This window comes from Gymnoscopelus microlampas, assembly GCF_963454915.1.
Source record: "Gymnoscopelus microlampas genome assembly, chromosome: 9".
Lineage (NCBI taxonomy): Eukaryota > Metazoa > Chordata > Actinopteri > Myctophiformes > Myctophidae > Gymnoscopelus > Gymnoscopelus microlampas.
Genome location: NC_139946.1, coordinates 27,595,717 through 27,611,510, shown reverse-complemented (window position 1 = coordinate 27,611,510; position 15,794 = coordinate 27,595,717). Strand labels below are relative to the sequence as shown.

Here is a 15,794-nt window from a genome sequence, read left to right as displayed (position 1 = left end):
CAAATCCACCACTGTTTGATCTCTATTGTAGGAGAAAAGAAAATTAACAGATTTCATGGCTGCCGGTTAATATAGCAATTTTCACGATTCCTTCTCCCGAAAATTGGTGCCGGGCTAAGCTGGATGATGACTTCTGTTATTTCTGAGCTTGAGTGACATTTGACAGTGGGGATTATTTTGAACTGCTCAATCCCCGCAGCCGGTTAAAGCCCGCTGGAAGGTCAATGATGGTTTCAACTGTCAAACATGTTTAAATGTTTTGACGCGTATCTCAGTTGAAGTGCTGGCTTTTTTTCTTCTTTCCCTTTATGACCTGTGCTGGGACATTTACATATGGTGCTGACAGCATCGGTCCAAAATAGTTTTTGACCCATCTTGGACCCTTGGGTCAATGATGTGGAGCTTTGTTACTCAGAGGGGTCTTTCCAATACAACAGCTAACACCTGTGAAGTTCAGTCAAAAGCTTACAGTATGTGATTCAGTCTCTGTGCAAGTAGGTCTGAGGACTTTTCCTTTTTTTTTAATTAAAGGTGCTGTCTCCCCATCTCTCCAGCTCTTTTGTTAACAAAAAATACATTTTAATTTGGGCCACCAATTTAATCCAATCAGGAGACAACCCATTTATCAGCTTCAATTATTTTGTCACAATTACAATTTTGTCTGCTATTGTTTTTGTTTTATCACTTCCAATTTAACTTTGTTATATGAGTTCTCTCTCCTGATTGCTTGAAATTGGTATCCCAACATGAATATAAACACTATAGCATTCATGATCACATTGCCATGAAGGATTCATGAATGTAAAATTGTGTTTGTAAATCAATCTTTTCTCCAGGAACTATGTTTTAGCTTGACTTTTCAAATCAATAAGCTCCTTCAACTACATTAAAACACAATGTACTGGGTAACTATTGTATGACAAATAATTAAAGCAAAGTCTCAAGCAAGTTTCATGCCCCATTATCCCCATAACGGGGGTAATGGGTGTAACCTAAAACATAGAAAGTACCATAGATATGTGTGTATGTAGATACAGCATTTTCCGCTGCTGTTCATTGGAATGATGCCATGTCCCACACCTACTTCTTGTGTGCTACTCAAAACCTCAGGTGACTGACCCTGGACGCCCCTACGCTCAGGATATGTGTGAGGTCTGTTATCAAGCAAGTGTAGTGTCACCAGCAGCTCCTATACAGCTACCGTATAGATTACCCACAACAGATTGGTTACCTCGTGCAGGGTTACAAGAGGATACTAAAAGCGAGAGCAACTTGTGGTGTGTCATGAGAACAGCCTACAGCCCCCTACGACTTCTATTAATGTATGGAGTCTGTACTGACTGAATGCCAAGCATACTTAAAATGCTCGCCATGCTTAACTGGGCTTGACAATATTCCCTCCCTATATGTATAATTATTTTAATTACTCCTCATTACTGAAGTTGTGAAACACCCATTTCATAATGCATGTAATGGCACTGTTAGCAGATCTACACGCGCACAACCCATCACACTTTGACGCATTGTACGCTTGTAGATCGGCTATTTTCAGTCCGCAACACCCGCGTGCAACTAAGTATAACTCAGGCTTGACATGGAAGTTGGGGTTGAAGCCCGGTGATTGATGGAACTGAACGGACCTCTTACACTCGCTGTCCTCCCATGACCCTCACGTCACATCCCATTTCTCTAACAGTAACGACAGGCCATTACACTGATTGACAGCTCATCCATATACTATACATGTATGTGCTTTTGGTATGTGTAAACCGTACAAATGAGCTACCGTCTTTTACAATTTCTTTTTTTAGGAATATGACTTGACCGCACATGTCACCTTCAGTGCCTATTTGCCTCATTGTCAGCAGTTATTTTTCCATTTTGTCACCTATAAATCTTATCAACGTGATGTAGTTGTATACTGTATATGATGTTGTACAGATAGTTTTCTTCCTGGTCTGTCCATTATAGCTTATAACACAGTATTGATGTATTAATGTATTGATGTTAGAAATGTGTACAACAGGGTACAGTAAAGGTCATTCAGTTCTGCTTAACAACACAGAAGCATATTCCCGATCGGCTGCTGATCGGGAATGCGACCTGTGTAAAAGTTTTCACAGGCTGTCAAAAACCCTGATTTAAACAGTTGTTTGATAGCGGAATATAGTTTTACCACCCTGTTTTTATTGCATACATCCGTAGGAACATGTCGGTCACCTTCAAATGTGCGATACAACGTATCAAAAATGCCTATAATCTCCCAAAGTCTGAATGATAACACTATGAGTCCCAAGCTACAGCTATGGGTGAGGTCACAGATGGGGCTGGTGTAACAGCAGAACTTCATTATCTTACAATAAATGCACGGAATCTCTGTACATCTGTAGTACAGCGAACCGTTCGACCGACTTTGAATTCGAATTCGGCACGGGCGTCGCAGACGACCCGAGGGGGGGTGCATTGCCCGGCGTCGAGTCGGATAGGCGGTTGTCCAGAATCACCGATCCGACTGATACGCCCATTGTACAAAAGTCTCTGGCCGTGGCCCAAATGTGCCAATTGATTGCCTAATTCCCCACACCTGTCAGTCCACTTCTCACAGTCACATTATACTCTTCACACATTCTCCACAGACGTTTACCACTGCACAAGGACTTTTCCATATGGGCACAAAAGGGACACAGACAACATCTTTCCCGAGTAGGCCGGTACCAAACGGGCCGGTCTAGTAACTCCAAATTGAACTTTAAGTTCACATATGAATTCAGTGTGCTCCCAAGCAGTAAGACCCACGCAGACCTCTACACCAGGAATACTGAAGTGCTTTATTTTTTGTTCACCAAATGTAATATGATTTGATCACAATCACAACGAAAGCACAGCTGACAGTGAAGAATGGCTGATAAAGACATGATGTCAGCCCACATAACTGTACAAATCATTGCAGTGACATGATTATCATTTATCACAGAGGTATGGAAGGCATGTTGACGTCTAATTAAATCCTTATCTCACCAACGCAGGTTTTCCTAGAATTATATTTCTTAATAACACATTGTGTATTAATTACCGCACAGCCAATTATTTCACATTCTGCGTATAATCTTGGGAGCGATTTATTTAACCCTGAAATGAAACGTCTGTGGTTAGAGAGCCATTGTTACTGTGTGCTCTTGTGGCAGCATTTGTACTTCATAGAACAATGTCTTTTTGAAGGTGCACGCATGCTTTGATCCTCTGTGTTTAGTTATGCTTAGTTGTGCACCGGTGTTGCACACTGAAAATAGCCAATCTACAAGCTCACAATGCGTCACGCTGCAACACATTGTGAGCTTGTACATCTGTTATTTTTAGTGCACGACACTGGCGCGCAACTAAGTATAAAACAGGCTTTGGGTCGTTGTTTCTTTTTTTAAAAGGTCAATGGATCCAGTGTAAGTCTTTGATCACCAAGCCAACTAGCCTCTTGTTTTCAATGACTTGCACAAAGATGAAAATATAGAAAATGATGAGTCATGGATCATTTAGTCTTTTATAGCATGTTTATATTTATAAAAGGAGTTGTCGGAATTTCGGGTAGGCTGGTGCTTAGACGTTTCAATCACTAAAGTGGGGTTCATTAAAATGTGTAAGTCATAACTACTTATAAAACCTTGAAGAAAGGAAAACAGTAAATGTGGCAGGTCCTGGCTTTTGAATCAATTTAACACAAAAATTGGCCAATGAGAACTGCAATAAACAAATGCTATAGACAGGCATGTTTTATTTGATTGGTCTTGAAGTTTATAATTTTATTATTAAAAATAGTTGTAGTACATGTTCTGTATGTAAATAAACAATAAAAGAGGGACTAAATAGTATTTGATTACCACCAGTGTTCTCAAAAGTTTTAATGGTGTACTTTTGTTTTTGCATGCTCCTGAACAAGCTTCCTTTTGAAAGCCAACATAAAATGAACAGACTATGCTTTATTCGTGATCTGGACAGAGGACAGATGAAAATTAGATTCATGATAATGTTTTGAATGCAGGTGCTAACTGCTGACTGAACTAGTGGCAGCCAGCAAACCTTAGAATAGGTTTGTTTGTTGATACTGCCTAATATGTTCAGAATGGCAGTCCAAATCAGATTTTTGGCCTATCCTAATAGGAATCACATTGTTTTTTATCAAGTCTGAACCACAAAATAAACACATGGAAACAGATTTTTGCCAATAGGTGGTTTGAAATGTGATTCAAATCAGATTTCTAAAGATGTGTCTCAGTCTGGACACTCGGACACTGAAGTCTGATCACTTTGCCGCGTTGCTCGGCAAAAATAGCCGATCTACAAGCTGCACAACGTGCAACATCGCTATTTTTGACGAGTGACACCATCGTACGACAGAGCATATAAGTTAAGCATTACTCACGCCTATGTCGTTACCACAGCAACAAATGCAGATACTGTTGACAACGTCTGAAATACACAAATCTGATCTGATAACTTTGCAAAGAACAGTGTGGACCGTCAGACCTAAAGATCAGATTTGAGAAACAAATCGGATTTGCCTGCAGTCTGAACGATGCATAAATGTACTATACAGACACAATGACTACACCCACTGCAGAGACATGCGACTTCTCCTGCTCCGTTCAGACGTTTGCATTGGCGAGAAGTGGAGAGGAAACGGCATGTTCTGTGAGGCGATGGCTGATGTGGTTGAACAGGTGCCTCCATTTAATTTAGTAGGCTACTTGTAATGCTAAACGTGTGATGTATCATTTAATAATGCAGCTACTAGTAATACTAATGTCCATGCTTACTATCCCTTTGTCTTTAGTTTTTGGCAATGTGTGTTCCAGAAAAAAAGAAAAAACACACACTGCATGCCAGATTACATTTTAATGATGGCACACAAGCAAACATTTCAGCCAAACACCACAGCAAAAATGTTGCAGTCTCGACTTTTGACCTGTTACCATTTTCTTGGTGACACGTGTGCTCTAAAATCTAAGTTTAATTTTAAATTCCAAAAGATATGATGACAGCTTTTATTGTTGTGGCCAGATGGTTTTGCAGATGTAAGGGCATTCATGAGTCTCTTCACACCCCATAGACACTTCACACATTCTCATCTTGTGACCACAATATCACCATAATGTTCAGCCACAGAGGTGGTCGTATAGTACAGTATATACAGTATCTTATGACAGCTATCAGTTGGATTAGTTTGGATTGTGCAGTTCTAAATGGTTTATTACTGCCATGTCAACAACCTTGCTCTTTCAACGAAATGTTAGTTGGTGTCTCTAATGGATCTGGTTACTGAATGTTTGGTACAAGTAGGTCAGTGCGACGCGACGGTCTGACTTGATCCTGGAGGTCGTGAAGGAAACCTGGATCTCCCGCTTATGTTTCACTGTCTGATGCCATCCATCACCTCAGAAACCAGACCCATAACCACCTCTGCAGGTTGGAACCAATTCGCCCTCGCAATTACCAACAAATCACAGACCATGTGAATTCATATCAAATATAAATGAGGTTTCGTCATTGATTTAGTTTCTTTTTTGCAGAGTTAAATGCTGAAAGTTAAACCTAAAGCTTCTTTGGAGTCAGTTCATTTGTCAGTCATGATAGGCGTCCGTAGATCAGAGGTGTTTGTCAGAGAAACCCCAATAAATAATAAGGGCCCTCTGTCACCCACTCCTCTGACTCCTATGAGATGCAGGCCATGGTCAGTAAATAACTGGCCCAGATCGATAAGTGCCAGTGCAGCTCAATGAGCTCTGGAGACCTAAAATGTCCGAGCAGTTTGTTTTTGTTTTCGACCTCTCCCACCTCCCTGGCCCGTTGAATGAATCCCTGCAGATTCATTTGTTTTTACCTTCTTTTTCTAATCTCTTTATTGAGAATCTGTTCTAGTATTTACGATACTTGATCTCCCCGTTGGGATAGTTGGATGCATCACCCTTCTCACTGCCCCAAATTCCTCATAAATCTGTGGAATCACAGCCATTGTAATTCCTCAGAATCGCAAACACTTCTTTTGAGGTTTTACACTTTTTTACTTCTACGTTTTAATTTGAAATAGTTGTATTCATTTAAGGGCATATTTTTGTTTTTGAAAGAAGATCTAATGCAGGAAAGGCAAATCAGAATGGTAAAGAAAAGGGAAATCTATAAAATTTAGTTTGGCAAATTAAAACACACATCACTGATGCCACCTGACTGTGTTGAGGTAGACACAAAAACCAGGCAGCAAAAAATACCTGCATAATAGTGGCCCCTGCTGGTTATTTTGGGACATGGTTGCCTGTCAGTCTCGGCCCCTCACACCTTGTCCTGCACATAACAGTCTGGCTTTCCCAGACTGTGGAGCGCTGCTCTACCCAGGTTCCATTCTGTGTGGCCTCTCTCTGTATAACATCTCCTGTCCACGCAACAGCTCGGGGGCCGACCCAGCCCACCCCTGCTGGCTCAGACTTCATGAAACGTGTGCACTTTCGAAAGATCATATTTGTTGTTGTTCTTTTTTTCCCATCAAGGAAGGATCCCTGCAACGGATTCGAGTTGTTTTGTGGGGAACAACAGGTTCCATGTGGTGGTGTTTGGTCAAGCAAAAACCTTAAGGGTGTCATTCAAATGAGCCATTGTTTGGATTCGGACGTTTATATGGGGAGGAAAAGGATATATCATGGTTTGCTTTGCGGGTCAAATTATACAGGAGATGGTCAACAGTGTGTACTACAAAAGGGAAGCGCCTGGTGCCAGTATGGTGATTTTGGAGACCTAGACCTGTGTGAATCTTCATTATGTTCACCGCATGGGTTTAAATGTAGATCTATCCTGCCGCGTGAGGAAACAGCAGGGCTGACAAAAATTCATCTCTCATCCAAACCAGGGAAACCTGCATCCTCCGTAATAGAGCGTTTCGCTACGCTACATTGATATAATTGTGATGACATATAAAGAGAAGCCAAATAAGTTTTTATCTCTGTACTGACAATTTGTGCAGTCATTTGTAGTTTGCCTTCTTTCTTTTTTCTTCCAAGATTGCTTGTGGCACCGCTCTCTGCACTCCCAGATATTTCACGTATCTGTTCACAGGCGGATGTGTCAGTTCTGAACACATAACCTAGTTTTTACACACGCGCAATCTTACAAACATTGAAGGGACACTGGACACTTCTGTGACACTGCACAGCACAGTAAAATGTTTTGTATTTATTTAACTTTGGGAGTGTATAAATATAACCAAATGGACCCTTACGGTTCCATTTGGTTCCATTTGAACACTATCAGAGTTATAAATTAATACCACTAAGGATTTTGCTGTGTATACTTTTCTCTCTAGTCTCCGGAATTCATCCCTTTATGCGAATTCAATTTGTGCCCGAAGATTTGGGTGGCTGCGGAAAATGTCAATTATGGAATTGCTTAATTTTTAATTATCCTCCCGTGCTCTCTGTACAGTTGCTGTACAGTCGAGTGTTATTTTCTCTCTGTGTTTAATTGGAGCTGAAACGGCATGACCTATTTTGTTTGGGGGAAATGTATACTTGGTCTGAATGCCTCAGAAGGTGGTTTTTGAGCTTAGTTTTGGAAAGGTTGGGATCCTTAGGTTCAAAACGTAACATATTACTGCTGTACATATTACTGGTTACCTGTTTGAAATTCTAATCAGTAAATTAGTCTGCTGGATTACGCAAATCAGTGAAATGTGTTTATTCATTAGAGGTGCAGAACATTATATTTGGTTGTTAAAATAAGTGTTCAAATATAATCTGTTAACAATCATTATTGCTGTAGAGAGTGTTTGTACAGTAAGAGGGTTCTCCTTTTCCCTCCAGCTTTTGTAAACAGAAAATATATTTTGATGTCGGAATACCAGTTTTACAGTATCGCAGGATAAGCAAGTGAAAATGGAAGTGATGGCAAAGTAGGCAAAATTGGAACCGGGGCACTAACATTTAAGCTGATAAATGGTTACTCTCTCGTGATTTTCTGTTTACTAAAGAGCTGGGGAGATGGAGAGACCCCTGTTACTGAACAAACACTCTATATAGCAATACTTATATCAGATTAGGAGCTTTAACTTTTTAACAATTTTCTTTTTGTTTTAACTAAAAAATATCACGTACCTTGAATAGTAGGAATTTAGTGTCATTGTTTATCATTAGCCTACATTTAAGGATTGTAATCTACAAGTTCACAGCGTGTCACATCGCAACGTGAGGTTGTAGATCGTGAGCTATTTTCAAAATTGTCGCCTGTAATGACGTGCCCAACATACTGTAAAACAACCAGCACTTTCCTCAAACTCCCATTGCCGATGTTTGTACTCTTTAGTTCTGACACTTAAACCCACAGTAAAGTGGGTTGTCAGGGCAGAAAGACAGCCTGATTCACTCACTCCCTCCAACTTTGTATTTTTTCAAATTTGCAAGCAACTAGTCTAAAAGATGTGAGGATTGGGCGATTGCACAATGCACATTCATCCAAACACTGGGAAACTGGTGTTGTGGAAGACCAATGTGACCCAATTCACTGAATTCAGAGGAATGATATGAACGTTTGGAGTGAGGTGGTTGTGTGTGGGAGTTTTTTCCCTAAACACACCACTATAGAAACGGATCAACCTGAGCTAACATATGCTGAGAAAACTATTTTCACCCAAATTTATGTTGTGGGGTTGGTGCACAACCTGTCCTTACACTGTTCCTTTAATATTTGTTTACAAAGCAGGACTGTCCATTATGATATTGGGGAGATCATTCTAAATTGTGTGCATACTAGTGATGATTTTACAGTAGCTACAGTACTGTATGTACTGTAAAGGTCCTTCCTGTTTGCCAGACTTGCATAGCAACGTACAGTAGTAGCGTGTGCTGCATGGAGTGAAATAAATCCAAAGTGATGGACAGGCACACATTTCAAAAGGATATTTAACATTAGCCCATATGTTAGACTGTAGACACACGGAAACACTCCACCCTGCCCCACACACACACACACACACACACACACACACACACACACACACACACACACACACTCAAAAGGATTGTATGACTGATCCTGCAATCCACTCATTGTTTTGGTAAAACTGAGTCGCCTAAGCTGCCATAATCGGCAGTTTAGCGGCGCGACAACAAATGCTTTTTTTAGCTGGCCCAATCCAATCAAACTGCAATCCCACGCGAACCCACACAAATGGATATAGTCCATTTGCTGCCATTGTCATTATTATTGTTATTAATATTCTAATAAGCCATTTCCGCCCCAGCAAATGCTCCGCCATAGCGTCCCTTTCACATAATACCATTGTGATTTGTGCAGACAAAGAAAAAAAAGCTGGGATGTCAGACTGTGTGTGTTGAGCAAAGCCCCTCTCTAAAAGCCTGCAGCTCCACTGACACTAAAGAGCATTTGTATTATGAAGTCCATCATCACTTAATCTGTGGATAAATATGCCTGTAGAGTGATTATGTCTTTGTTTCGGCCTGTGCTGATCATGCAGGAAATGTTAAGCCACTGTAGAGAAAACATGAAAAATACAATTGCTTATGGTTTAAGGTGTGATCTGGCATATACAGTACAGGAAGTGAAACCGATATAATGCACGGCTGATAAGTGACAGGAGCTGTAAGCCCGATTTATACTTAGTTGCACACACAAATAACAGATCTACAAGCAATGTGTCGCAGTGCGACACATTTGGTGCACGACATAATTCGCAATAAAGTGTAAATCAGGCATTAGAGACATGGATGATTTTTTCCTGTTGAGCAGTTATCTTTCATACTGTACGTCCCTCTCTATTCCTCTATCCATACTGTACGTTCCTCTCTATTCCATGTATGTTTGTCCTCTACAGTAAAGTATGCGCATCCTCTCTGCTGATTTAAGATCAGTTTTATTTTGGAGTTGTGCAGTAGCTTTCATAGTTGCCAAACACAGTTACAGTATGTGTTGATTTTTGAAGTGTGTGGAGAAACTCAAAAATAGGCTGTTTTCATATACAGCTCAGCATTCCTGAAAAGTATGTGTGCATGGCAAGTAGTTTTGAAATATGAGACATTTCTTGGGCAGGTTTTCTGGACGTCAGCCAGTATTTTTGGATCTAAGTCAAAACAAGAATTTTAAATCCTCAGAGTCCTTTTCAGTTATAGTGCAGTACTGTGCTATCATTATCCAAACCTCAGTCTGAGAAAATCTTCCAATAAATATAACATTGTGAATGTAAAATGATTGAATGGATTTAATGAATTGGAGTTAAAAATGTGTTGAATCATTGGAGTGCGCTGAAAAGCCTTTCATCAATAAAACAAACACGCTTTTTTGAAAGCTGCAGGTCCAGCTTTTTAGTCCAGTTCCCCCCTGCTCCGTAGTACGGTATGTCAGTCACTGTTGACTTTATTGTCACAGTTGCTATGCTACCATTATTATATTAGCCTGGCATCACATGGGTTCACTCACAAGTTCCCCACAAACTTGTGAGTGAACCCACATGATCAGTCTGGCAATGCCAGGCTACCATTATATTCAGTTTCACCTACAAGAAAAGAGGGGAGATTTGCCGTCCTTGTGATTTGGCGTCAGGTAAGAAGCCCGTACATCCCCCCATCCCTTTCCCCATCCTGTACATCCAATCCGCCCGCCCACCTCTCGCCTAACCAGGTGCGATTCCACAGTGGGTGGTGTTGTGCGGCTTTATTCACAGATGTGGCAGTCGGGCAGTGATCCGCTACCAGATTCTGTGTCTGGTCTGGTTGCGACAGATCAGATAAACATTATGGTGGGAATCACTCTTAGATGCCACTCCCTTTTGTTTTGATTGTGGGTAGGCTTGGTCACTGTTGATCATTTTGCGTCATTTCAAGTCGGTGTGGTATAGCTGTTAAGGGTCCACCGCGTCCTTTGAGAGCATTATACAACTGAGATGCAGTTTGCCATTGAAAAGTATGTGGTGACCTTAAACTACTGTATAAGCCTGCGCGTACCAGGCAGGCACTGGGAAATCGGTATACAGCTGTTAACCCAGTCACCACAGAATGTAGCACTAACTTAAAAGAAAAAAAAATAACCACTCAGTGTCCCCGAGGTGTGGGGAGAACAATTTACTGAATCGAGCTGGATGTAACAGAAAAATCACAGGGCTCCGGAAAGTATAGCTGGATAGCTCCATTGTTGCTTGTGAAAACCAGAACAAAAAACTGCGGAGCAATTACAAAGCATACAGGGAAGCAATTTCTCCCTCTTATTCATGTGAGAAATTATTCTGTGCTGTCACAAAAGACTCTCTAACAAGGTGCTTTAAAGTCTCTGGCAGCGCGTTGCTGCGGGGTGTCAGAGAGTGGATAAGGTATAAATGAAGCTTAAAGTCAAAAGCCTGTTTCTGGTAATAGCGACGGTTTCATTCACTCTCCAGTGTGCTGTTGATGTGGAGCTGAGATTAACAGTGCTAAGTGGTCTTCACTGTCTCAACCCAGAAGACGGGTGTGCTTCTTTAAAGGTGATACAAGAAAACGTCCCAAAAAAACATCAAACCTTTGACAACAAAGTGACAGTTTGGAGTGTCTCTTTAAACTCACACCTCTTAGTTGACGATTGTGCATTAATAAGAAATCGGATGGGAACAGCGTGGCTTCATGTGGATCTGGGACTTCATGTGGCCAGCCTGTGACGTTTCTTTGACATATTTACTCCAAATTTTATTTCAACCAAATCGGAGCCACATTCATTTCCATTACAAAATTAAAGATTAAAGTAATATTTCAAAAAACATAACACGGAAATAAATGCAGGCGGTTGCTTCCTTGGTCTACTGGGAGTGAACACAAGAAATTTGGAGCTGATCGGTCAAGTAGTTTGCGAGATTAGCCCCGGAAACACAGACAGACAGACAGAGAGATAACCATTTCTAGAAGGTGCGCCTCTTACCGTCATGCTGTAAAAAGTGACCCGTATAGATCCATTTTTAGACTCTCTGATTTAAATTAACACTCAGGACTTTGCAGTGTGATCCCGAGGCCACGGCAGTGCCAGGGATTCCGGGACCAGCTGCTCTCTAGAGAAGGATCCAACATGGCAGAGAGATTTGCACATAGCCCGTGTCAATCCCTCAGACTTAATGAGGCCTACTGTTTGGCCTTCCATTATCAGCAGGCTGCACTCTGAGCCAGACCAAGTACACCACAGCTATGCATCATAAAGTTCTGAGGAGCTGCTTGATATACTGTGGATAGTAAACACAACTCAGCAATCGGCCGAGTAGACCTTTAGCTCCGTGTTGTGGGAGGGGCTTGGGCTAAATTAAAGCATACATTATCGGCTTTTATGCAGTGTTGAGATACATGTCACATCTTGTGTACATATCAAGTGTTGCATACTGGGGACGATGATTGCTTTATGTTGCTGGAGCAGTGTGACTTGTGATCGAAGAAACCCCCCTTCCCCTTTTTCCATCTCCCACGCACGACACACACACACACACACACACACACACACACACACACACACACACACACACACACACACACACACACACACACACACTCTCACACAATTATAACAGCTGAACAAATAATGTGATGATAAATCCATTCAAAACTAGCAATCAATAATGAGAGAGTGCGTGTTTGGCAACATTGGAAATTACCCCCTTTTCACTTCAAATAATAACAATATTTGTGCTACTGCATGCAACAATGCAGTCAATCTGCTATTGACGAATCGGATTCCTTTGTGTGACGCGGAAAGCCGACGATAGATTAACACAACCAGACCAGACGCTAATATTCGGCAAGGCTCCCAGACGTCACAATTAGGAGCCTCTCAAAGGTTAGCTCAGTTCTGCAGTCTGTATTACAATATTGAAAATCAAATGCTGCTGTAGGGGCTCAGCCGCCACCAGATCTGGGTAAGGTCATGTGAGTGTCAGCGGTTACAGAAAAAGCTCATCCGTGCGGCGCGGTAAGAGTCAAGTTCAGGCCTCCGGGGCGTCTACAAAGGACACACACCTGCGAAGGGGATTTGAGCCGTGAGCGAAGGTTGGGGAGGAGGGGAGCTCTGTGCTCCATGATGATTGGCAGACAATGTCAGATAGAAGACATCAGACGCAAACTGACACCCAGCATGCAAATGACAGGCTGCGTGATTAACGGAGGGCAATCTCACAGGGAAATTACATCTTTGGAGAGTTATGTCATCCTCCTAACGTGTCAAAGTTCCTGTTTGAATGTGAGAATGTTCTTCATCCTAAATGACAAAAATCAGTAGGTTAAATTGAAACTTATTTTTACCAAATGAACCCTATAATATGGTCATAATAGGCGAACATTATGTGACAATAGCAGATATACAAGCTCACAACGCACTGCGTTCTGGCATAATGAGCTTAAATAGATTTTTTAAATTTGATTTACAGTATTTGAAAAACACATGGTATATGCTGCTCACAGAAACATCAAGGATAAACACAAAGTCAGCGACTTATTTACTTTGTGTTCCTTGGTTTTGGTCAAACAAAACATTATTATAACAGAGAACAGGCACTGTAACATAAATACAACACTGTAAAATATATAATAAAACAAAAAACTGTTTACAGCATAAATAAAAATAAGTTAGATTTTTCTGTTATTTATGGCAAAGATATTTGGTGTAGAGGGGAAAAGGAGGGAGCCAAGTCCAGACCCCGGGGGAACCCCGGTAAAGTATACTGTATAGAGTTTAAGTTAAGGTTAAAGGAGCTACACCATGAATTTAAAAAATAATAATAATATTTGATATCATATTGTTTATGTCCCTCAAACGTTTTTCAAAAGGTTTGAGCCTAAATCAAGCCTCAGATATACTCATTCCAACTAACTTCTCTCTGGCTTATAAAGCACTTTCACCTGCAATACCACATTGTCCTGTTTGGCACGGGGCGCTATTGAGCCAGTTTGTATGCATGTCATGTCCTGGTTCTGTGTGGAAAAAGTAAAAAAAAAAAAATAAGAAAAAAATTATAAAAAAATTAAAATGAAAAAAAAAAAAAATAATTTTTTTTTGGATTTTTTTTTTTTGGTTAGAACTGAAAAACGGGAGGAATTGTTCCCAGACGTGACGTAGGGTGGGGGAACAAATCTGACGGACTGTTTTCAGACCAATTTACATGAAAACCACAGATAGCCTATGAAAGCCTGCATGCTCGAAGTCGGGTATTTGTTGGAACAGAAGAGAGGTGGGGGAGACCAAAAACACACAAAAATTAAGAAAAAGTTAAAATTCATGGTGTAGACCCTTTAAAGAGCAAGTTTTACTCTCCCTGCCCAGCTGGTTTTCTGAAAATGTATGTTTAAAAACAGCAACAACAATGAGTTGTACACGTTTTATTGTGAATTGTTTATTTTGTGGTGCAGTGGGTGCACACAGCTATTGATCTGCACGTGTCTAAATACCGTCTCATATCACCAGTAGTGGAAGAGTGAATGAATACAGTCCCCTTATTCATTCTTTATGAATGACAACTACATGCACTCTTTGTGGTCCCCAGGGAGGAGCTCCCAGTAACAGCAGTGCACGTCCTGAAGAGGAACTGGAACGCTTGACCAAGAAGATGCTGTTTGACATGGACAACCCTCCAGCCGAAGAATACTTTGGTAGGAGAAGTACCCAGTTCATCCCACTCACTCACTCAATGCCTGCCTGATGCTACTACCACACCTTATAGCAGTGCTTCTCAAACCTTTTCGTGTCAAGGACCCCCTAGTTGACATCTATATGGCCGTGGACCCCCCATCAAAATTATTCAAACTGATCCAAACATACATCCAAACATAAACTATATTTTTCAGATATTTTCAAAAATAGCAGATGTACAGGCTCGTGATCTTGTAGATCTGCTATTTTTTAATAGCCAACGTATAAATGGATAAAGTGGTTAAAATGATTTTGATGCTATGTTAACTACTTTTGCTGGGGACCCCATGGGCCCCACTTTGAGAACCAATGCCTTATAGTACTGTACACACAGTACAATCCTCAGTGTTCATAAAGGTATAGGGCAACAGATGAGGGACAACTTCAGATATTTATATTCAAGTCCATATCTAGACAACAATATCACTTGCTTCTTTTCATCATATAATTATATGGAAATTACTTCCATATGTGAGAAGTTTTGAAAAGGTGACTACATGTAGCAGAATGGAGTTGAAGAAACAAGTGGAGGAAGTTGCTAGTTGTACTTGCTGTATTGACTGTATTGGCCTATAGATAATATACCTTGTAAATGTCTAGTATTCAAAACCGGCTATATTTGCAAAGCTGGGTGAGTTTGCCAGGTTGGCTTTCTTCCACTCCTTGATATGACATCACAGCCATAGGGAAATGTGGTGGTGTGGTGGATTTAGCTGTTCAAACAGGGATTTACAAAATGTATATAACTTATGTATTGTTTATGCGATTGCCAATTTATAACATAGGTACTGTTTACGTTATTTGAATTCACAGCATTTTAAAGGATCTTTTCGGGTCAATTTGTATGCTCTCATACTGTAGTTAAATGAACACAGGATTTTACAGTGTATCTTTACGTGTGACCTGTTCCAATTATTATGTCCTGAGGAACTTAAAAACCTAAACTTTATTGTTTTTGAGCAAGGACAAATAAGGGTTTGTATCCAAAAAGATGTCTTTTAAGCCACATTTAGTGCACTGTACTGGAATAAGACTCCTTTTGATGTTAGATCCAGGGCCTGGTGTAGGCAGACAATGTAAAAAAAAAAAAGATTCAATTCAGTTCCTCAAAGCTTCTA

General features: G+C 40.7%; 1 protein-coding gene across 6 annotated transcripts in view; it reads left to right on the top strand.

Annotated features, from left to right (window-relative positions):
* Window positions 1–15,794, top strand: part of lpp (LIM domain containing preferred translocation partner in lipoma) — a 180,990-nt gene that overhangs the window by 123,241 nt on the left and 41,955 nt on the right. For all 6 annotated transcript variants that reach the window (XM_084067817.1, XM_084067815.1, XM_084067814.1 and 3 more), the window contains one exon: window positions 14,531–14,636. In XM_084067817.1, the coding sequence (XP_083923943.1) occupies window positions 14,531–14,636 (106 nt within the window). The remainder of the gene's footprint in view (window positions 1–14,530; window positions 14,637–15,794) is intronic.